General features: G+C 35.9%; 1 protein-coding gene and 1 long non-coding RNA gene across 8 annotated transcripts in view; one reads left to right on the top strand and one right to left on the bottom strand.

Moving 5' to 3' along the window:
* Positions 1-23,417, bottom strand: part of LOC130708255 (uncharacterized) — an 89,301-nt gene extending 65,884 nt beyond the window's left edge. The window contains exons 1-2 of the long non-coding RNA XR_009008403.1: positions 23,329-23,417; positions 18,161-18,238 (exon numbers count right to left, since the gene is read on the bottom strand). This is a non-coding gene — a long non-coding RNA (uncharacterized LOC130708255). The remainder of the gene's footprint in view (positions 1-18,160; positions 18,239-23,328) is intronic.
* Positions 23,418-23,542: 125 nt separating this feature from the next.
* Positions 23,543-24,635, top strand: part of CENPE (centromere protein E) — a 73,891-nt gene continuing 72,798 nt past the window's right edge. For all 7 annotated transcript variants that reach the window (XM_057547325.1, XM_057547326.1, XM_057547324.1 and 4 more), the window contains exon 1: positions 23,543-23,674. In XM_057547325.1, coding sequence (XP_057403308.1) covers positions 23,619-23,674 — 56 coding nt within the window. In that variant the 5' untranslated portion in view covers positions 23,543-23,618. The remainder of the gene's footprint in view (positions 23,675-24,635) is intronic.

Raw genomic sequence — 24,635 nt, 5'->3', positions numbered from 1 at the left:
TAAATTTATAAATTAACTTAGGAAAAAGTGTCATATAAATGATATTCAGTCTTTCTAGACAAGAATATGGTGTGTATTTCCATTTGTTCAAATCTAATTTTGTGCATTTTGGAGATGTCGCATCGTTTTCCTCATACAGGTCTGAATATTTGTTAAGTTCATGCCTAGATATTCTATTTAAATTCATTCCATTTTTCATCATAAACAGGATCTTCTTCCTTTCCTATTATGTCCTCTAATAGGTTATTATGTGTAAATATGAATGCTATTGATTTTGCCTGTTGATTACATAACCTACTATTTTACTAAATATCAGATGAATTTGAGTTGGTGTAGCTTTCCCTTATAATGGTTGGAACACTTCTTTATTATGTTTGAGAATTCCTACTTTTAGCTTAGATTGATGTAGACTAGGGAAACATAGATTACTGTGAATCAGAAGAGTAAAACAAACACCATCAAGAAAGAATTGAAGCCCTGTCAGAAAAGGAGATAGTAAAAGCATACCTTGGGGAGCCAATTTTCTGAAGTGATGGAAATGCTCTGTCTTGGTAGATTTGTGTTTATGCAAGTGACATACATTTGTCAAGATTCATGGAATTCTGAACTTAATATTTTTGCATGTCACTGCATATAAATTTTACCTCATAAGCTGTTAAAAAAAAGAGTGTCTAGGTTCTTTTCTAATTTCTTATTTTTTTATTCTAAATAAATAAACAGCCACTGAAAAACATCAAACCAACAAATATAGACAGCTAAAATTTTCCACCTCCTCCCAAAGCCTACTCTTCAGAGGAAATCACTGTTAACACTTTGCTTATTGAGAATAATGACTAGTTTGCTGATTAGTGTCAACCTGGAGAGTGTTGTCTATTGATTTGCTGGAGAACTCTATTATTGGCTCTACCCTGTCCAACATTTTTATTGATAATTTGAATAAAGACATAAAAGTATGCTTCTCAAAACTGTGTTTGACATGACTATAAGAGAGATTCTTAACATAATGGGTGACATTATGAGGATTCAAACTATTCCTCATAAATTTAAGTAAGCTAAAAATCAACATGAAAAAATATGAAAGGAAAACATAAAGTCCGAAACATAAGAATAAAACCTTAATAACTCAGGTACAAGATGAAAAAGAGTAACAGTAATTCCCATAAAAACAACCAAAGGAGTTTTAAATTACCCAAACTACAACATTAAGAAATAATAACTCATGATATCTAAAACACAATTCTTCATTTGCGTTGACAGGAAGTTAATATCCAGATCAAAGAAGGTCACAGTACTCAATACTCACTGTAACCTAACAATGAACAGCCATATTGATTGGTTTAATTCTGGGCACCAGACTTTAGGAAGGATATTGACAAATAACAGTGACAAGGACAATGAAGTGTATGGAAACTACTTTACATAAGGTATTAGTTCATGCAAACTAAATAACTAAAAGTGATTTACCTGTGGAAGCCATAATTAAATATTTCATATGTCTGAAGGGCTGACATGTGAAAGAAAGACAAAAGAGGACAAAAAAAATGTATCATCCACAAAGGAAGAGTAGGATCAAGGTACTGAAATTAGTGAAAAGCTGTGCTTATTAGAAATAGCCATACACAACCTTCTACTGTACCAGCCTTATATAGAGAGAAAGAATAAAGAACAATGTACTTTAATTTTAGGGATAGCACATCTTTTATTTAATGTGTCTTTTTTGCTTTGTTCATCTAAAGGGTGAAAGAAACATTTCCTATCTTTATGTGTTATTGCCAAGTTGTCTATTGTTGCAAACTCTGGTATATAAGCCATCTAACCAACAGTCTGGCAAAGGTCCACTGTCAGTAAAGTTGGTGACACAGAACTGTAGTCTTCAAACCAATGGTTCAGGGCCAGGAGTGGTGATACCACACCACATCTGGAAGAATGCAAACGTGTTTTGGTTGTCCCAATAACTGGGGATCCTGCTGTCATTTAGTGGGTGAGGCAGGGATGATAAACATCCTGCAAAGCATGTGAGGTTATTCTTACAGCAAAAAATTATTCTGCCCAAAGTCCCAATAGTGGCCACGTTGAGAAACATGTTTAAACAATGACTGTGTTCACAGCACACTTTGGATACTAGAATATTTGGCTGTATATTCAAAGGAATGCAACTGTATCTATCTATTACTACAGAATGCCCTTAAATGACCTTCAGCACCATCTTGCTGTTTGAGTTGAAGTGTTTACTGCCTTGACTTCCATCTTATAACCTCACCAGGCCAAATCCTCACTTGTTCCAATAAACACGAGAATTTCCTTTGTGTCAACTTGGTAATATACACCACCTCTCATATGTTCCTTGCAGCAAGTTGTACCCCACTCCTCACCACATCTTATGATACAGCTGCGGGTTCAGTCTGCCAGACATTGGATAAAATAGTTTCTATTCTCAGTTGTAACCAAAATTCAATGAGCAAAATCGGGGACCATGTTTGTAGGAGATTTCTAGCATGTATGCCCCAGGAAACCAACTGAGAATCAATGGCGTACAGACCATCAAATTTTTTTTACAAATTTATAAGTAATTTTCTCAGCTCTTTCTTTTCATATGCCATGACTTCCTTTCATTTTACCAAAATGAATTTAAAAATTCATAAGAATGATAATTTATCAGAAGTCTTCAAATTACTACTTCTTTTGTTATCTAAATCTTTTTCCAAATGAGATGCTGTCAATAGTGATACTTATCATTGGTTAGCTATACCTTCTATTTCCTCTTTCTTCTAGTACATCCAGAGCTAAAATGGCTTGATTGCCCCAGGGTGCTAATCAAACTCTTTTTCAATAACAGATGGCTCAACAGCTGTTGACATTTGATAAATCCTTTTGTTCTTATCCTAGAACATTTTGTTTATTCACATTAAATGCAAAAGGAAGAAATGAAAGAAAACACAAGAGAGAGACCTTGGACAAAACTGTTCTTCAGAAAACTTTCTAGCTTAACCTATGAGCCATGAAATTAGTGACTGTGCTAAATAAACTGGAAATTTTACAATTTAAAGAGCCTCACAGTGTAGCATGCCCATGTATATAAAGAAATACATAAATTATGGACATAAATTGCAATTCATATCAACACTGCAAACAGACCTTCTTCAACAGGGGCTGTCAAACTGAGGCCCACAGGCCAAATCCAGCCTGCCACCCATTTTTGTATGGCCCAGGAACTAAGAATGGTTTTTACATTTTTGAATGGTTAAAAACAAAAAAAATAGGAATAATATTTTATGATACATAAAAATTAAATGAATTTGTTTCATTGTCTATAAATTAAGTTTTATTAGAATACCACCACACCTATTCATTTACAAATTGTCTATAACTGCTTTCACACTGATGGCAGAGTTGAGTAATTGCAACAGAGGCCATATGGCCCACAAAGCCTAAATTATATGGCCATGGTCTTTTAGAGAAAAAGTAAAGGGTAAAGAGTGTCAAAAAAAAGTTTAAAACAGTACTAATGGTACAGAAGCACTGGACCTGCATTCCACTTCTGATTCAATGGCAAATAACTCAATCTTTTAAGTTTAGCTTGGTCAATGTGAAACAAATGAGAATATTTAACTCACCTTTTTAAAAATAAACTATGTAACTGAAGTATAATATACATAATATACAAACTACAAGGGTCAGCTCAGTGTACATTCACAGAGTTAATGTACATTGAGATTTTGCAATCTCCACAAATATCAAGAAAAAGAATATTACCAGCATCCTGGAAGTCCCCATCAAACCCCCTTCCAATTATAATGCTCCTCTTCCCCAAAAGAAAAAACTGTCCTGATTTCTAACAGTATTGATTTGTTTTACCTATTTCTGAATTTTATTTAAAGTAGATCGAACAGTGTGTATTCTTTTGTGTCCAGCTTTTTGTGTTCATCATCGAATTTGTTTTACCCACCTCACTGTAGGTAGCAGTACCTCATTCATTTTCATTAGGTGTTTCATTATATGAAAATACCATAATTTATTTATTCATTCTACTGGTGGTAAGCATTTGGTTGTTTCTACTTTTTTGGCCATTGAAAATACTTCTGCTATGAACATTTTTATATGTCTCTTTTGATGCACACAGGTACACATTTCTGTGTGGTATATACATAACTTTGTCTTATTTATTTATAAATAACTTTATAATAATTTATAAAAACTTATCTTGTTAAATATTGATTCAGGGCTGCTTTCAAAATTTTTAGCACAAAGATTAGGGTAATCATTGTGAAACTGCTAAACACTGAGTAAATCACTTTTTTAACTTTTAATTTTGAAATAATTGTATATTCACCTGAAATAGCAAAAAAAAAAAAAAAATGTAAAGGGAGCTACCTTGTACTGTACCCTTTATCCAGTTTCTCCCAGTGATAACATCTTTCATAACTTATAGTACAGTACCAAAACCAGGAAAATTACATTGGTACAATCTACAGAGCTCATTCAGATTTCACTAGTTTATATGTACTCATATGTGGATGGAGCTCCATGCAATTTTATCATGTGTGTAGATTTGTGTGGTCACCACCATCAAGATGCAGAACTGTTCCATCACCACAAGGCTCCCCCTCACCTCTGTATATAGCACCCCCACTCTACTCCCACCTCCCATTTCCAACACTTGGCAACCACCAATCTGTTTTTTGTCTCTGTAATTGTATTCCAGTATAAATAGAATTATACATAAACGGAATCATAAGGTATGTAACCTTTTGAGATTGGCTTTTTTTAACTCAGCATCATTACTCTGAGATCCATCCAAGTGATTGCGTGTATCACTGGTTCCTTTTTATTGCTGAGTAGTACCGAATGGTATGGCTGTATCACAATTTGCTTATTCATTTACCTGTTGAAGGACCTTTGAGTTATTCCCAGTTTTTGGCTGTTACAAATAAAGCTGCTAAGAACATTCATGTACAGGAGTTTGTGTGAACTTGTTTTCATCTCCCTGTAATAAATGCTCAAAAGTGCAATTGCTGGGACATATGGTAAGTACACATTTAATTTTTTTAAGAAACTGCCAAAGTATTTTCCAGAGTGCTTGAACCATTTTACATTCCCACCAGCCATGTATGAGTGATTCAAATTCTTTGATCCTCACCAACATTTAGTGGTATCATTATTTTTAACTTTAGCCATTCTGGTAAATGTATATATCTTTTTGAGGCACATAGTTTTTTTTAAAAATACCACTCATTACCTCTGATAGCTAAAACATTAACAGTGATAGAATAGCCTTTATAACCTAGATAATAGAAAATGTTTTGCCCCTTGAATTAGAAACCATGCATATACAAAATATTGTTTTAAGTGAGAAAATGTATATTAAGCATATGCTTCTTTACATACAGTAAGTGCTAACGGCTAATGTTAATTCAGCACTTACTGTATGTAAAGCATATGCCTCATATATATTTTTTCATTCAGAAGAACAGAACAATATTTTACTATTTGCCCCTTCCAGCACTTGTCATTTCTTCTATTCCACTTCTTCCGTCTAGAACACATGCTCTAGTAGTTTTCTCAGTGAATATCTGTAGGTATATAAATTCTCTTATTATCTCTATATCTGCAAATATCTGTATTTTTACCCTTAATCTTGTCATAGATTAACTAGGTATGAAATTCTACATGGTAGCTATTTTACCCCAGCATTTTGAGGATACTCTATTATCTTCTGTCGTATACTATTCCTAGTGAGAAGTCTGTTCTCAGTCTAATTGTTAATCCTCTTTTTCCTTTCTGGAAGATTCTAAGATTTTTCTCTTTGTTCATGATATTCCCCCATTTCACAATTTATGGCTAGGTACAGAGTTACTTTTAATTACTTTACTTGCCCTTTGGGGTATATTTTCTTTTTTTTTCCTTTTTTTTTAAATTTTTATTGGAGTATAGTTGATTTACAACGTTGTATTAGTTTCAGGTGTACAGCAAAGTGAATCTATTATATATATACATATACCCACTCTTTTTTAGATTCTTTTCCCATATAGGCCATTACAGAGTATTAAGTAGAGTTCCCTGTGCTATACAGTAGGTCCTAATTAGTTACCTATTTTATATATAGTAGTGTGTATATATCAATCCCAATCTTCCAATTTATCCCTCCCCCCCCACCTTATGGGGTATATTTTCAATCTAATGAATTCCACCTTTCTCAATTCTTGAAAATTCCTCAGCCATTGCCTCTTTGAATATTTCTTCTTATTTCCTCTACTCACTTCTTCTGGAATTCCTGTTAGATTTCAGTATGAATGTTGGAGCCTCTTTAGCTCCATTTCCTCCACTTCCTTTAATTAGTCATATTTTTAAAATTACTTTATCTATCTAGACTGAATTCTGAGAAAATTCCTGAGTATGATCTTACAGTTCAGTGATTCTCTTTGACTTTGACCTGTCTAGGGTTTATCCTATGTGCTCATAAGGGTTTTATTTCATTTATTTTGATTTTTCATATACTCATATAACTTGACATACATAGGATCGAACATAATCCTTTCCTCCTTCTACATCACCAGCCTATCCCCATTTCCACTATACTTCCACCACATAGGCCTCCACCAGTTCCTATATTTCTTTTCTTTTTTCCCAAGACTAAATTTTTTTTAATTCAATTACTGTGCTTTCCATTTCCAAAATTTCTATTTTTTTTCATATCCACATGTTCTTACTTCATTTCTTCCTGTAGTTTTTTTTCTTTTTTCTTATTCTGCATTATTCCTTTATTCGTATCTTTGAGGATCCTAAACATACATATTTTGAATGACTTTTTGGATTATTCTTTTATTTTCATGCATCTAGGATGAATTCATCTTCCACTTATTGATTTTGTTAGATGTGCTTCCTAAAATTAATTTTCCACATGTTTTGGAATTTGGATTTTGGAGATTTTTCTCTACTTGGAGGTTCTTGTTGACTCTCTGTTTTCTCTGCTCACCTCTCTTTTGCCCAATAGTTTGGCAGTCCAGAACCAAAGAGCATACTGGCTGCTCAGAGCTCCTGCCACCCAATAATATTGGGCATACTGAAAATCAATTTGCTGCATAAGAGGGAAGCTTGGCTCCAGACCTTAATAAACATCACAGAAGGAAGAAAGCTAACTCTGCCACTCATACGCCTGGTACAAATAACAAAACAATTCAGAATTTGATTAAGTTATTTTAGTAACAGTTTCACTAGAGGGAGTGAAACTAAATTCGCTCATATTTATTAGTCTCTTAGTTTTCTATCAGAAAAGATTTTTAGAAACAATAGTCTTTAAATCAAATCACGCGAACCCTAAAGAATATGATATCAGAGGCTCCAAATTTACTCGGCTTCTTCATAGAAAACATGATTGCAGAGTTCCCAATTTAATACATTCCCTTTAAGTGAACAACACCTCTTTCAGGATTCTGTATATAACAATGCCAATAAACAATTTAGCATGAGATTACAAACAAACAAACAAACAAAAAAAACACGTATCCAGAAACCTCCACTCAGGCTTTGCATAAGTCACAACCTCAGGCAGGGATCCTAGTAAATATTCAGTCTCCTCTGCTGCTGTTTTAGTCCCTGGATTGAAACCAAACCTGGTTTGGTTTTTTGCCCTCTTCCCTTTACCTCATAAGAGCTGAACTCCCAGCAGATCCTTGGCTTCATCCTTTTCATTCGTGTATACTGCTGTGTCACTTCTGGTTTATAGAAATTCTTATTTTATTTTAATTTTCTCTTATGGTATATTTATCATGAATAATATGCTTGGATGCAGTGGAGTGAAGTAAGGGAATGCCCCAAAGCATGAATTTATAATCCCTGCTCCCTCTATTTATATTTATTAGATAATACTTCTTATAGAATAAGGGAACTATCTTCGTTACTATATAAGACAAAATTCATCTTTATTAATCACTACTTAAAGAAATAAAATGGAGTGTACATAATGCTTCAGAAGCAAAATCATCTTGCTTAAGAGACACAGAATCAAAATCTTATAAATGATCATTTAATTTTTGCTATCTAGTGGCTAAGAACATCTCCTAGAATATAACATCTTAGCTAAAATAAAAATGATAAACAAACCTAACAAAAATTCAAAAAGAATATACTTGATGGCCTTTACCAGAAAAAAAAGTAGGAGTGATAGGAAACAATCAAATTAAAAATATATTTATATTTCAACATTTACCATGAAATAGTTTAAATTTTAAATAGTGTGTGCATGTGGGGGGCAGGGAGAAGAAAAATAGGTCTACAGGGAATGGAAATGTACTTGGAATTTCAAATCTCTTGAACTTCAAATCTATTTTTATCTATTTTGATCAAGATGTATCCTAAGTTCTTAGTTCCTGGCATAAAGAGATACTCAGTTACTGAGGATCAGTCAGGAATATGTAATTGATATAATGTATCTTGACCTCATCAGTACAGTTGACAAGCAGTCTCCCAAGGCAATAGAAATAAAAACAAAAATAAACAAATGGGACCTAATCAAGTTTACAAGCTTTTGCACAGCAAAGGAAACCATAAACAAAAGGAAAAGACAGCCTACAGAATGGGAGAAAATATTTGCAAACAATGCAGCAGACAAGGGCTTAATTTCCAAAATATACAAACAGCTCATACAACACAACAACAAAAAAAAACCCAATCCAAAAATGGGCAGAAGACCTAAATAGACATTTCTCCAAAGAAGACCTACAGATGGCCAAAAAGCACATGAAAATATGCACAACATTGCTAATCATCAGAGAAATGCAATCAAAGCTACAATGCAGTACCACCTCACACCAGTGAGAATGGCCATTATTAAAAAGCCTACAAATAACAAATGCTGGAGAGAGTGTGGAGGAAAGGGAACCCTCCGACACTGTTGGCGGGAATGTAAGTTGGTACAGCCACTGTGGAAAACTGAGGTTCCTCAGAAAACTAAAAACAGAATTACCATATGATCCAGCAATCCCAATCCTGGGCATACACCTGGACAAAACTATAATTCAAAAAGATATATGCACCCTTATGTTCATAGCAGCACTATTCACAATTTCTAAGACATCGAAACAATCTAAATGTCCATCGACAGATGAATGGATAAAGAAGATGTGGTACATATATACAATGGAATACTACTCAGCCATAAAAAAGAATGAAATAATGCCATTTGCAGCAACATGGATGCAACTAGAAATTATCATACTAAGTGAAGTAAGTCAGAAAGAGAAAGACAAATACCATGTGATATCACTTATATGTGGAATCTAAAATATGAGACAAATGAACCTATCTATGAAACAGAAATATAATCACAGACATAGAGAACAGACTGGTGGTTGCCAAGGGGGAGGGGTTTGGGGGAAGGGTGGAGTGGAAGGTTGGGGTCAGCAGATGTAAGCTTTTATATATAGAATAGATAAACAACAAGGTTCTACTGTATAGCAGAGGGAACAATATTCAATATCCTATGATAAACCATAACAGGAAAGAACATTTAAAAAAGAATATATATATGTATAACTGAATCATTTTGCTGTACAGCAGTAATTAACACAACACTGTAAATCAACTATACTTTAATTTAAAAATTAAAATTAAAATACATTTTTAAAAAGAATTTTGTAAGAGAATGAAATATTCTCATGGAAATCAAAGGAGGAGCATATTAGAGCAGGAGGAGTCATTTTGGTAAAAGATCCTCAACTTCATTGCCCTCAATTTTGTACATGAAAAGAGGAAGTGAGGATATTCAGTGGTGTCAGGAAAGCTCAATCAGGAATCAGGTGGTATGTACTCTGAACCATTTAAAATGGCAAAAAGGAAGGAAGAGTTTTCTGACAATGGTTTCTGACCAGTTTGAATTTGTAGCACACTTGGTAAGCTTGGCTCTAATACTTGCTTTGTGAGCTCTTTGCTGAAGGAAGCCCAAAGACAGAATTCACTGATACTACTTTAGAGATAATGATCACTATGTATGTACCTATTCATGAAGAGGAAAATTAGTCAATGTCCATTTTGACATGGTGTATTGAGATAGAGCTGGTGATCTTATGTCAATGTGAGCATTATATATAATGTACACTTGTGAGCATTGTATACAATGTACAATATATATTTATACATTTGGTAAAAAGACTTTCTGATTAAATTTGATTAGACTCTTGACATTTATTTTTAAAGCTTGATACCTTTGACAATAAAACAGAATAATGTCACTTAAAAATACAGTTGAGGTCTTCCCTGGTGACGCAGTGGTTGAGAATCTGCCTGCCAATGCAGGGGACACGGGTTCGAGACCTGGTCTGGGAAGATCCCACATGCCGCGAAGCAACTAAGCCCGTGAGCCACAACTACTGAGCCCGTGTGCCACAACTACTGAAGCCTGCGCGCCTAGAGCCCATGCTCCACAACAAGAGAAGCCACTGCAATGAGAAGCCCGCGCACCGCAACCAAGAGTAGCCCCCACTCACCGCAACCAGAGAAAGCCCGCGCGCAGCAATGAAGACCCAACACAGCCAAAAATAAATAAATAAAATAAATAAATTTATTAAAAAAAAATACAGTTGACAAGGCTCGTGTTACTTTGGGAACAATTAAAGAAATAAAACTGAATAACAAGTACAATTAGGTAAACTAATCATTAGCTCCTGATCTTTCTCAATATTCACTTATTAGTAGGTTGAAGTCATCCTGAATGAAAATGAAAATAAAATACTTTCAGACAATCTAATTCCAGAGAATACTATCCACAGTCATCATGTGGAAAAGGTGATATAACCCATCTAGAGGCACCTGCTCTAACAGAGGGTCATTAGATCTATGAGTTGCCTTCTGTCTTGACAGCTTGCTCCCCACATAATCTAGAGAAACCAGCAAAAGTTCTATCTTTCTTTTCCCTTTTATTCTACCTGGAGACTTCCTCTGAGTTGTCTGGCTACCCAAATGGATCTCACTGATGAGAACCCAGAGCTCAATGCCTCCAAAGGCAATGGGCTCACAGCACGCCACGCCCAGAAGGTAGGCAAAGGAGGGGGAATTTTATCCTTATCTCCATTTTTCCCAGCTCTCGTCATAAATCATGAATTCATTCTGGCAACTTTGTCCCCAGCATCAATCATGCTAAGCTGAATGACAAAATCTGGTCAAGGGACAAAGATTAGTAAGAATGGTAATTTGACCCAGCTAGAGTTATTTTCATTTTATTTTACTATTTCTTCAATTATCAAGCAAAGGAGATCAAGGACATGGATGATGCAAGTGGATTCGGCTCTAATGTTTCACAGAGTAGAGACCAGGGTTTTATGAAGGATACACGTGTCTGAGAATCCCAGAAGTAGTGGTTTTCTGGTTTCATTCCCCTTTTAGACAGGAAACATCAGTCCATCACACTGGCTTTTGGAAGCAGAGTGGAAAGGACTACATTGGGAAGTAACTTTTTCTCTTTGGGGGTGTTTGAGGAATCTCTCACCTGTGGTTCCCTTGATACAAGTAATGACTCCCCCCAGCTGTTTGCTCATGACTGACTCCTGCCCCAGCCACTAATCTCCAGGAAGGGCTTTGAGAGAAGCCCCACTCAAGGAGAACCACTCCAGCTTTCTTTCAATGGGTGTACATCTAGTGTATAAGAAAACACAGGAACTAATGCCCAGGTTTGGGGTTGATAATTTCTTTTTATAAGTTTTCTTGTTCTACGTTAAGTTTTATTTTTATTGAAATACTGTGTGCACCGAGTTTACAAATCAAATCATGTGAAAAAGCTTAAAACAGAAACAGCAGTTTCTACTCCTTATCTACTACCCACTCCTGTTCCTCTGAGGCAGCTGCTTTCAAATATCTTACCTAGATAATGTGGGCATTGAACTCTGTTTCCAAATAATAGATGCATAAATTCCTACAGGATTGGGTTATTATCAGTGGGTTTATTTGGGGTTTTTTTCAGTCTGAAGAAGCCAGGTAAAGGGGTGAGCTATTTTTTAGGGGTTCCTTGGGATTTGCTTCTACTTTCAGTTAACTCTCCAATAGTTTCTCACAAGATGAAAGGTTATCTCACAAACAGAAAATTCTAATTACAAACTTGTTTAGAAGAAATTGAAAAATAAACAATCAAGGGTACACTCTAGCAAAGAGGTCAGTGTTTTGCTGTAATGAGTACTACTATTAGGTTTTCAAATAAACATTACTATTCTGTGCACTAAGAAAATTCAGGCTGTTCTCACACATACATTTGCAAAAGAACTTCAAAAATAAATTTTCAAAAACCAAACTGAACAGTTTCGCTCAAAATACTTAGAGAAACATATGAACAATAAAGTGAAACCAGGGCGTTTTACTGTTGAGCAGATCTTACACTTCACCAAATTAAATAAGTGTTTTATTATAAAAATTCAGTGTATCCTCTTGTACTAGGATGTATACATTAATGATTATAAAAGTCAAAGAAGCAAAAAAACAGATACATGGAAATCATAATCAAAACAATCACTCTTACCCACCATGCAAATGTTTATGTATGTGCCCCACTTGTCAATTTGTTCTGCTAATTACATATGCAATGCCCTTCATAGATTCTGGTATAAAATGATGTGGTTCTCAATATTACTGATATATACTCATTTCAGAGATTGCACTTCAGAGATGGCTCTAAGCATTAAAAAATTATGTATTATGGGACTTCTCTGGCAATCCAGTGGTTGAGACTTTGCCTTCCAATGCAGCGGGTGCAGGTTCGATCCCTGGTCAGGGAGCAAAGATCCCACACGCCTCGCAGCCAAAGAAACAAAACATAAAACAGAAGCAATATTGTAACAAATTCAATAAAAGGCTTTTAAAATGGTCCACATCAAAAAAATCTTTTAAAAAAATTATGTATTATGGCCCATTCTAGTTGTAGTGTATCAATTAACATTTTCAGGAAGAAACTTACTTCATGGGTATTTTCATGCTTCTCTCAGTAGAGAAATAACTTCTTTGGGGACAATCATTTTTTACAAGTATTAAAGTATCTGTATTCCACTTCTTATAATATCATGAAGATGTTGAGGGCGTAATAACTGTCATCAACTGATGCTTCAAAAAGATATACATCAAGCATTTAAATAATTTAAAAACTAGGATATAAGGAAAATGAGACTGAGCCCTACTCTCAAAGAGCTTACTGCCTGTTGGGAAGTCATACGATGCTCCAAGTTATAAGTACTACCTATGGTACTACAGGAACACAGAGGATAAGAAACCAGAGGCTTCTTAGAAAACGGTGTTTGAACTGATTCTGGAAAAAAAAAATAGGAGTTAGTCACAAAAGGAAGGGGATGCTGAAATATATCAGTGGTATTAGTGATGCACAAGAAGGCAAGAGTCCAAAAAATACTTAGGAAAAAAACCCATAAGCCTTGTTGATTTGTTAGTTGTGGGCTCTGAGCAAGAGTAGGAGTTAAAAGTAACTTTCAATTTTTTTCTCTTAGATAACTGGGTTGTTGTAAACCAATTGAAAATTACAACAAAGGAGACAGAGCTAATTTAATGAAAAGTATGAGGGTAGTTTGGGAAATTTTGAGATGTGCATGTGATGTTCAGTAAAGAGTCAGATGTATATTTCTAAAGCTTAGAAAAGATTTCGGTTTAGACATATAGATTTGGGAGTTATCTGCCTACAAATGGTAACTAAAACAATGATGGGGACAGAGAATAAAAAGAGCAGAGGACTTTGAATGAAGCCACAGGGAACCATAACATCTAAGAATAAGGCAAAGACAAGGAGCTTACCAAGGAGACCAAAGAGCAATGGCCAGAAAGAAGGGAACCAGGGAAGGGACATATGTTAGACTCGAAGGGATCAGAGCTATACTCTCCAACAGAGTATCCACCAGTCCCATGTGGCTACTGAGGACTTGAAATGCTCCTAGTGCACCTGAGGAATTAAATTTTTAATTTAATATAAAAATTGATAATTGATTCAGTTTTTTAAAAACTTTTAAGTATGTTTAAGATAACTTGAGTATGTGAATCTATTTTTTAATGATAAATTTTATAAACTCTCAACAAGATTAAGTGTTCTGATCAAAATTTAGCATCAGAATTTTGACATACAGTGAATATAAAATACACTCATTTTGAAGATTTTTGTATGAAGAACAAAGTGTAAAAATGTTTCATTAAAGTTTTTGTATATTGATTACATGTTGAAACAATAATATTTTGGATATACTTGATTAACTAAAATGTTATTCAAGTTAATTTCACTTGTTTTTCTTTTTAACTTTTGAAAGTGGCTAGTAGGTATCATGGCTTTCATTTTATTTCTATTGGACATAGAATATTTCAGGAAAGAAGTAATCATGAATGTAGGGAGACAATTCTCCATAGATCTCATGTTTCTATAGATCTTGTAAGTAAAGCACTGTGCACCCTTTATTCCAACATATCTTTTCAAGGATATCTGTATAAGAAAAAGCCTTGGAAAATGAAGATGTCTCATTGCAGAACAAAGAAAAGGCATACTTACCACTCATTATAAAAGATATAGATTTCTTAAGCTCAGGGTTCCTCTTTTGTGATTAAATCCACTGTGTGTGCAAGTGTCACTTGACCCTCTTTGCACTGTCTTGTAGGAATTGGGGTTTAAAAAACCAGTACAGGGGCTTCTCTGGTGGCACAGTGCTAAAGAATCCACCTGCCAATGCAGGGGACACGGGTTCGAGTCCTGGTCCAGGAAGATCCCACATGCCGCAGAGCAACTGAGTCCGTGAGCCACAACTACTCAGCCCGCGTGCCACAACTACTGAAGCCTGTGTGCTTAGAGCCCGTGCGCCACATCTACTGAAGCCCTCGCACCTAGAGCCCGTGCTCTGCAACAAGAGAAGCCACCACAATGAGAAGCCCGCACACTGCAACGAAGAGTGGCCCCCGCTCGCCACAACTAGAGAAAGCCCGCACACAGCAACAAAGACCCAACACAGCCAAAAATAAATAAATAAGATAAATAAAAATTTTTAAAAAAAAACAGTACAAAAATGCTGATATTCTGGCTACTGTTATTGCAGTAATAAGTAATAAATTTTTGTTTTTTATAAGTAATAAACTTTTCCTCATCCCTGACCCAGAAGTCTTCTACCAGCATCCATGAAATTGTGGTAGGCTAACTTGTCAGCTTACAAGAAGGGTAAAATCTCAGACATTTCACCGTTCCCGACAGTGACTCTGTCAGGTATATATTGCTGTATAACAAACTGCCCTAAAATTTAGTAGCTTAAAACAATAACAATTAAAGATAGACATATATATCAATGGAATGAAACAGAGAGTCCAGGAACAGACACAAACAAAAAGATCGAATGGCTTTTTTAGAAAGGTACAATGGCAATTCAATGTAGTCTAGAGAATATTTTCAAGGAATGGTGCTGGCACAAATGACTATGCATATGCCAAAAATGAACATAAATCCATACCTCACATCTTATATAAAAATTAACTCAAAATAGACCATAGACATAATTTAAAATCTAAACCTATAAAACTTTAAAAGTAAACATAGGAGAAAACCTTTGTGACCCTGGGTTAGGCCAACAGTTCCTAGATATGACACCAAAAGTGCAATACATAAAAGAAAAAAATGATAAATTGGGCTTCATAAAAATTACAAACATTTGTTGTGTGAAAGACATTGTTAAGACAAATCATAAACTGGGAGCATATATATGTAAATAACATCTGGTAAAGGACTTGTATCTAGGATATATAAATAACTCTTAAGACTCAAAAGTTAGAAAACAAACAGCTAAATTTTAAAAAGTAAGCAAAATATTTGAACAGATACACAATCCATATTTTTAAAAAATGGGCACAGAAGCAAAGGACTATTTAATCCAAATAGAGAATTCAAAAAATAAGATATAAATATTACTAATAAGCAATAAAAGGACATTCAATCCTATTTGCAGTCAGGGAACTGCAAATTAAAACAATAAAATATCCTTTTTCCCCATAAAATTGAAAAAATAGAAATACTGATAATATCAAGTGATGGTGAAGGAATGGAGAAATGAACACTCACATACTCTTGGCTGTAATACAAATTATTTAGGAAGCAATTTGGTAGTACTTATTATAATTCAAAACAAGCATATCATTTGGGTCAATATTTTAACTTCTAGCAATCTATTCTATGAAAATAAAATCATGAAAGTGTAAAGATGTATCAATACATAGATGGATTTTGTATTATAAGCTATAATGAAAAAATTGGCAACAATCTAAATTTCCATAAAAAATTGGCTAAATAAACTACAATGTAACCATAAAATTGAGTATTAGGCAGACAAAAATAAGGAAGATCTACATGCTGATCTGTTAGTGTAAAAAGCAAATTGCACACCAATAAGTAGAGAATGATTCCATTCTTGAAAATATAAATGTGGCTGCTTCTCTATATAGATTTCTTGCATCTATTCAAAAAAAGATTGGAAAGGAACTTAATTAACATAAGTCACTTTAGGGAAGATGAAATTTGATGGGTGAGTGGTAAAGAATATTCACTTGACAGCCCTAGATAATTTTTTAGCGTACTGGAATTACAGATGATTCTTATTTTTGTTGTTTTCTAGCATTTTTCTGAAATAAAGAATAATTGCTGAAGCAAAGTCCTGGAGGAGACTGAGAGGAAAGAATCGAGGGCATAAATGGAAGGATCCATCTCAGAAATGGCAGACACCTCATTCTCAGGAAGGGCATGAAAAGTGGCAAGAATTGGTGGGGATATAGATCAGTTGGAGTTCAGGCTGTAGGGGTGGGAGGGCTGGGAGATGAGACATGGTTTGCCTGACAGCTGTGATTTCTCAGTAAAGTTGAGGATGGGACCCAGGGTTGAGGAGAGTGGTCAAGGTCTGGAACAGTCAATGAGGGAAAGAGGAGGGATATTCACCAAGGACGAGGGAGGAAAAGTGCACCTGTGAAGTTTTTATTATCTAGTCCTAGAAGTAGCAGACAAGGTGTAAGACAGGCTGGGAGGGTAGTCTTACCTTCTGGACAGGAAGAGGGGAATGGATTTTGGTGGACTGCCATAAGTCTCTGTGGCACTATGACTACCTCAGATTTTGTCTGTAACCTAGATTGCTTTTCGCACCCCCTCACACGTCCATATTCTACTTGACACTCATCCATACTCAATTTTAACAAGTTTCTTTTTTTATGAAGACGTTATACACTTATTGTAGCTGAAAGGAACCTTAGAAATACCAATTTCCCCATTTTGTGGATGAGAAAATGGTGAATCACAGAGATAAATGATCTTTTAGTGAGGCAATAGTTTATAAATGGTGGAATTAGACTGACCCAGGTCAGTGCAGTTTCCAAGATGCCACACAAACCCTGTGTAACCATGATTAAAAAGAAAAGGATGCTATGTCTGGGATCATCACAAATAGTTGTCATAAAACTAAAGCAAGACTTGTGCTTTGGAAATTAAACATAGTATCTATTAAACAAAAATTACTCCTGTTGAAGGTGATGGCATAATACAAATATACTGCAATTAATTTTATATGAGATGCATAAAAGAACTGAGTATAAGTAAGTAATTTGAAATGATGCATATTTTTAATACCAGGATCTTCTCCAAATCCTAAAATTTACACCACATTCAAGAACTGCAAAGCACTATCTAAGGCTACGTCATGCTTTCGGAAGGATTACAGTGCCCTCTGCAGCTTCAGCAGAAATAAACACAAATTTGATTTCAAAACAAAACAAACAAACAAAAAAAACCCAGTAATTTAAAAGTCAACATGGAAGTGTATGCAATTAACATGCCTCAGAAATTCACTTTACTTTTAAACTGAATTAAAATACGTATGTAAAGATCACATTTTAAGCAAAATGCACTACAGCATGTATAGCAGGTACCTATTTGTGTAAAAAGATATGCAATATAGAAAAAGATACATATATGTGTGTATCTATAGATTAATTTGAGGATAATGCTCTAGAATATGGCACAGTTGCCTTTGGGGAGATAAACTAGCACCCTGGGGATCATACGTGGGAAGAAGATTTCTTTTCACTGTGACTCTTCTGGTACTACTTAAATTTTTCATCACATGCATGTATTAATCTTTCAGGTAAGAAAAAAAAGTTAATCAATAAAACTTTTGATTACCTTTTAAAGAAACGGTATGCATCCAAATTTTAAGCCTCTCTCTCCAGAAGTTCCTTAACTTCAGACAAGTTCTTTAGTCTGTTAAAAACAAAACAACATGCCCAAAATGGAGTCACTTATGTTAAGCCCCATATCCACAAACTGAGATTGAACTTAATTACAGTTTTAGCTCACCCAGAAATGGAATCGTAAACCAGTCAATCAGGAATGGCCTAATCAGTTAGGTAATCTGACTGACAGAACCTGGCCATCCCCTAAAGAAAAGTAACTTTTCAATTACCAACCCGCTTTTTTTGCCCAGTATAACTTCCTGTCCCCTTGTGCCTATAAAAGTCTTCCATTTTATACTGGTCCTTGGAGCTCCTTTCTGTTAGACTGGATGCTGCCTGATTCAAATCAGCTTTTGATCAAATAAACTCTTAAAATTTTTAATATGCCGTTGTTTATCTTTAACAAATCTCTTTGCCCTCCCTAACCACTTAATTTAAATTAAAACATAGCTTCTTTAACTCTGTGTTATCTTATTAGATATACCCAGCATCTTCAAAATTTAGCTGTGAGAAAAGTAGTCTATACTAGCTCACATTTGGTTAACCAAAGCAATATTGAATAGAATACAAAAGAGTAGACTATTTTATTTACAGTTTTTATCTACTAATTTCTTAACTTGGGGAGAAAGTAATATTCACTAAGATATTAATAATTATGAAATAGTATACAATGAAAGGTAGGTTTGTTTTCTCAGTCCTCCCCTCCAAAGGAAATTAAGTGTATTCCATGTATCTTTTCAGAAATTATGTCAATATTATTGAGCAACTGAATATTTTAATTTATAGGCAATATTACTGAGTAATAAATATATCAATTTATTGAGTAATTGAATGAGCAATTTTTTAAATTGAATGTTTACTAAACTGCAAGTATCTTTCTAGGTCAGGGTATAAGGAGTAAATAAAAACTAAGTTGCTAGGCTTCCCTGGTGGCGCAGTGGTTAAGAATCCACCTGCCAATGCTGGGGACACAGGTTCGAGCCCTGGTCCGGGAAGATCCGACATGCCGCGGAGCAACTAAGCCCGTGTGCCACAACTACTGAGCCCACGCTCTAGAGCCTAAAGCCACCACAATGAGAAGCCCACGCACCACAACTAGAGAAAGCCCGCGCACAGCAACGAAGACCCAATGCAGACAAAAATAAATAAATAAAATAAGTTTATTAAAAAAAAAAAAAAAACACTAAGTTGCTATCCTCACAGAGTTGACAATCTGGTGGGAGAAGACAGATAACATAGACATAAATTAATACATATATATTATATCAGAAAGACATAAGTAATATTTTAAAAGAAGAGTAAAGACAGTAATGAGAATGGGTGGGAGAAATTTGGGGATGTCAGCGGGCAATGAGCTCATTCTCTAGTGGAAGAAAATATTGAATTTATATTCTGGATAAGTCATTTACTAATTGGATAAACTTCAGTGAGACATTTAAACTCTGTAAATTGAATTACTTATTTATAAAAATATGGGATAAAAAAACCTCATAAACATTTGTGGTGACTAAGATCTTATTTAACATATTAAGATTTAGGAAGTGCTCAATAAATATTTGTTAATAGCCTATTTTCAAAATGCTTTCATCTTTTATGAAAGGAATTATATATGGTGAAAACTGTTTGGAGGAGAAATAACAGTGAGCCTGATAATGGTAATAAAAATGTCAATTGTTAAAAAAAAAAAAAAAAAGAAGAGTAAAGAAACAGAAGTAGTAGACAAGAGAGTTGTTATTTTATACAGACAGAGTTCTGAGAAGATGACATCTGAGCAGATGCCAGAATTAAATGGAAGAAGAAAACATGGAAATCTGGGGTAAGAGCCCACCAGGCAGAGTAGCCAGTGCAAAGGCCTTAAGAGGGAGCGAGTCCAGTATTCAATAAACTACCAAGAGGCTGCTGTGGCTGGAGGGGAGAGAGCAAAAGGGAGAATGGTAGCAGGGAAGGCCAGAGGGGCCACAAGGGGCAAGATCACGTAAGGCCTGGGAGACAGCTGAGCCTATAGGCTTTATTCTGAAAAAAATCAGGGTGAGGGTCGCCATGGGGGTCTTGAGAGAGGATTAACATGACCTAACTTACATTTTTAAAAGATCACTCAATTTGCTAGGTTGAGAATAGACCAGGGTTGGGGGGTGGCAGGGGGCAACACAAACGTAGAACATGAAGACCAGGAAGAGATGGTATTTTGGACCAGGCAGATAGCAGAAGTTGTGATAAATGCTCATATTCTGGAATATTCTCTAGGTAGTCCCAACAGACATTCAGACACATTGAATGTAAACTCTGAGAGAAAAGAAGTCAAGCATCATGATTCCATAGTTTATGACCTGGGTAACTGAAAGGTGGATTTGCTGTAAACTAACCTGCAGAAAACGGTGGATCAAGCGGGTTTTGAGGGGAAAATTTGATATTAGAAAGTTTTGATATTAGCAGGTTTTGATATTAGAAAGTTTGTAGTATTTATTAAATATCCAAGATGGGAGAAATAAAGGCACATGTTTGCTGATGAGACCAGTTTATTAAAGCAGGGGAAATGACTATGCGAGACAGACAAGAGTAAGAGGAAAGGGGTAGGATCTAGGGCCCACATGGAGAGATTTTCAGAATGGAGGACAGACAGTTCTTCATCTATCTAAAATCTGGAAGACGAGGTAAATGGGCACAGACGTTACGTGGGTAGACAGGTTGGCAGGAATCAGTGCAAGGTTTCTTCTGGCTGCTTCTATTTTCATAATGAAATAGAAAAGAAAATCTTGTTTGAAGGAATTAGTGAATCCCTTTTCACTCCCTTGCATAAAACCTTCTATAGGCTTCCCCTCACCATTAGAATAACATTTTAACATGACAAGATCCCACAGGACCTTTCTCCATTGCCCCAAATGCTCAAGCCATGGGGGCCTTCCTTCTGTGCCTCAGACACATGACAAACTTATACAAGCCTTGGGTCCTTTGACTTACTTGTCACTCCATCTGGTAAGCCCTCTCTCCCACCCTCCCAAGTCTGGCTAATTCTTATCATACAAGGCCTCAACCATCCCCCCTAGGCCTTTCTTGAGTACCCTATCTACAGTGGCCCACGCTCTCCTCATAAGTTACTTACACATTTATTATGCATTGTCTGCTTCTTCCCACAAGAACGTTTCATAAGGAACTGGCACCCCCTATCCCCCACCTTATTACTCCCTCTCTCCCCAGATCTGGCTTTACTTTTCTTCTCAGTCTTCATCACTACTTGATAGATATATAGATATAGATATAGATATAGATATAGACATAGATATGGGTATATATATAGATACAGATATACAGACATAGATTTGTGAATTATCCATCTCCCCTGAGAGAATAATAGCTCTACGAAAGCAGGTACTTTTCTAGTCTATTCACTCTGTGCCTCGTAAGCCTAGAACCATGTCTGGTACATAGTAGGTGCTCAATGAAAATTTCTTAGTGACATATTTGAAAAAGTAAATGAAAAAAATGCCTGTAGAGCATATAACAGAGCCCCTGGCAATAGTAAATCTTCAATAAACGTCAGCTGTTATGATGATAACAAAAACAGCCATGGCATCAATCATGAGCACAAATATGAAAGGCTAATCCTCCTCTGTGCTCTTGAATCAATTCCCCTTTTGTTGTTAGAGACTTTCTTTCATTAAGTATATGTCCCTTCCTCCTCTTCACAGGCTCCTTCCCTTAAGCTAAAAATGTGCAATATTTGCCCACCGTTTTTAAAAAATCAGTTAAAACACACTTTTCTTAACTCTGTATTATCTTATTAGATACAGCCAAGTATTTTCACAGTTCAGCCGCAAAAAAAGGGTAGTATTTTGATTAGGCTACTCTTGGTTAACCAAAACAAATCTTGAATGAACAAACTCATTTTGTCTACTTTTTTTTTCTACCAGCTAGTTTCTTTAAGTTGAATGAAACTACTTAATATTTGCATGCTTAAAATATTAATAATTACAGAACAGTATACAATGAAAAATAGGTATTTTATCTAACTTAGTCCTCCCTCTCTAAGGAAACTAGGTATATTCTGTGTATCTTTCCAGAAATTATGTATGCATATGCAGACATATAAATATCCTTTGAAAATATCAAATAGCACCATACTGTGCACACAATTCTGCATCTTGGGATTCTTCCAGCTAATGAAACATCTTGGATGACTTTCTAAAGTACACATAAAGAGCTGTATCATTCTTTTTACTGGCCACATAATGCTTCATTGTAGTGATAAAATGTCATCCATTTCCTATTAATTGACATTTAATGTGTTTCCTGTCATTTGCTACTATATGTGAGGCTGCAACTACAGTAATAGCTGTATGGCTATATAGCAAGATTCTTCAGACATCTATAAATAAATCCTTAAAAGCAGAATTGCTGGCATAAAGGACAGCAATTCAGTTTTTTATTGATATTGCCAGATTACCTTCCAAAATAGTTTTACTAAATCAGTAGTTTTCTAATCCTCTAAATAATGAACAATTATTAGTAACTGCAGGTCATATTTTTGGTGAGGGAAAAGGGGATGATTCTTGATCCTTCTTAAATCAACTAAAACTGAAATTACTCCTAAAGAAAATGTTAATACTTTACTATGACACATATTTAAAACAAAGGAAACCAAGCACTATTTCTGGGAAAGAATTATTTAGAATCACTTTCCCATTTCTGCTAAAAAAAAGTTTCACCTCACTACTAAACGAGTTCTTCCAGTCTTCAATAATTCTTTTCCTAAGTCAATCTCTTAGGAACTCACAGAAAATGGCAAAAAGGAGTTTAAAGAAAAAGAGAGGGAAAGGAAAAACTTAAACTCAAGAGTTTCCAAGGAGCACAAGATCCTTCTGTTTCTGGGCTGGGCAGTAACTTTCAACTCTCGGCATTTGAGGTGTCTTTTTGTTTTGTTTTGTTTTAAATTTAAAACAAAAAACAAAAAAAACAGTGTAATTCTTTAAAGGTCCTAATTCTCTTTTGTTAGTGAAGAAAAAATTCTCGGCTTTGTTTTTCCACAGATTGCAAACTTTAAGGGTGGGGTGGAGGATTGCGTTTGTAAACGGCTGCCAGCACTTCAACGGCGTTTAGCAAACAAGTTACCTCTGCTATTACCTTGAGAGCCTCTTGCCACGAGCTTCCCGGACCCTCTCTCTGCGACCCCCAAGCTTCCTTTTCCTCCAGACCCTGAAAACTGCTCCCCCAACCCTTATCCGTGGACGCGCCGCCGGCCTGACGTCCCCCGCGCCGCGACGCAGATGGAACGGCCTATGACGTCACGAGGCCGCGGCTCAATCAGACGCGGCGTTTGGGAAATTTTAAATTTAAAGGCGGGGTGACTCTTACGCTCAGAAGCGCCGGGCGCGGAGGTTTTTGTACAGTTTCCTGGGATCCAGCCCGGCAGGATGGCCGATGAAGGAGCCGTCGCCGTCTGCGTGCGGGTTCGGCCGCTCAACAGCAGGTAGGTGGGCCAGACCTTGCCCAGGTTCCCGTTGCGGCCTCCGGCCCGGGCCTGAGCCGGAGGAGTGAGTCCTCGCTGCTCCTTCCTGCTCCGCTGCCTAGAAACTCGGCCATTGACCCGCTTTGTGCCTTGGTTTCTTATGTGTAAAGTGACGGGCCAGGATCGGAGGATCTAGAGGATACTTTCCGGCTGTGGGATTCTCTTAAATCTATAACTCAGGCTTGCCGACATTAAAGACCCTACTCCCTGCGCTGCACTGCCGTCCCCCCCATCTGCGCTCCCCATCCCTCCCCCAGGAAAGTCGAATAGGAAAAATCCTTACTGGCACTCTTCACAGCTAGTCATTTTACATTTAACTGACTCTCTCTCCCCCTTTACTGTATACTCCTTGAGCGCAAGAACTAGTCAGTCTTGTTGCATTGTATTCAGTAGACACTCAACACTTCAGTCAGTGACTGAACTCCACGTTCAGAATGTTGAATGACCGATATTCATCAAAATTGATTTTTTTTTTTTAGTACAGTGTACTGTACTAAACACACACTACCATCGTTGCCCAGTGGATCTTACGTTCTAAAGGGGTAGACAGAAAATAAAGTGAAAAATATAGAATATTAAGTGATGATACTGGAGTAATAAATGCTATAGAGAAAAACCAGGAAGGGGAAGAAATGAAAATGAAGTCTGTTTGCTTTGCCTGTCTCGGGCCCTTGCCCCAGAATGCTGACACATTTTGTTTGAGAAACATTTGTTAACCATTACTGGGTGTTTAATAAATAAGAATAGCAAAATGAGGAATTTCCTATTTTTAAGAAGCTTATTAATGCATTAGAAGAAAGCTACATAAAGAAAGCATTATAATACATCATGACAGGTGTTATGATAGACAGGTGGAGAATGTTTGCTAGAGGAGTCTTCAGTCCTTAAGTGAGATGACAGTTTAGGGGAGGGACAGGGCTGT

Source organism: Balaenoptera acutorostrata, chromosome 5 (assembly GCF_949987535.1).
Source record: "Balaenoptera acutorostrata chromosome 5, mBalAcu1.1, whole genome shotgun sequence".
Lineage (NCBI taxonomy): Eukaryota > Metazoa > Chordata > Mammalia > Artiodactyla > Balaenopteridae > Balaenoptera > Balaenoptera acutorostrata.
Note: the sequence above shows the minus strand (reverse complement) of the source record. Positions and strands in the feature narration are given on the sequence as shown.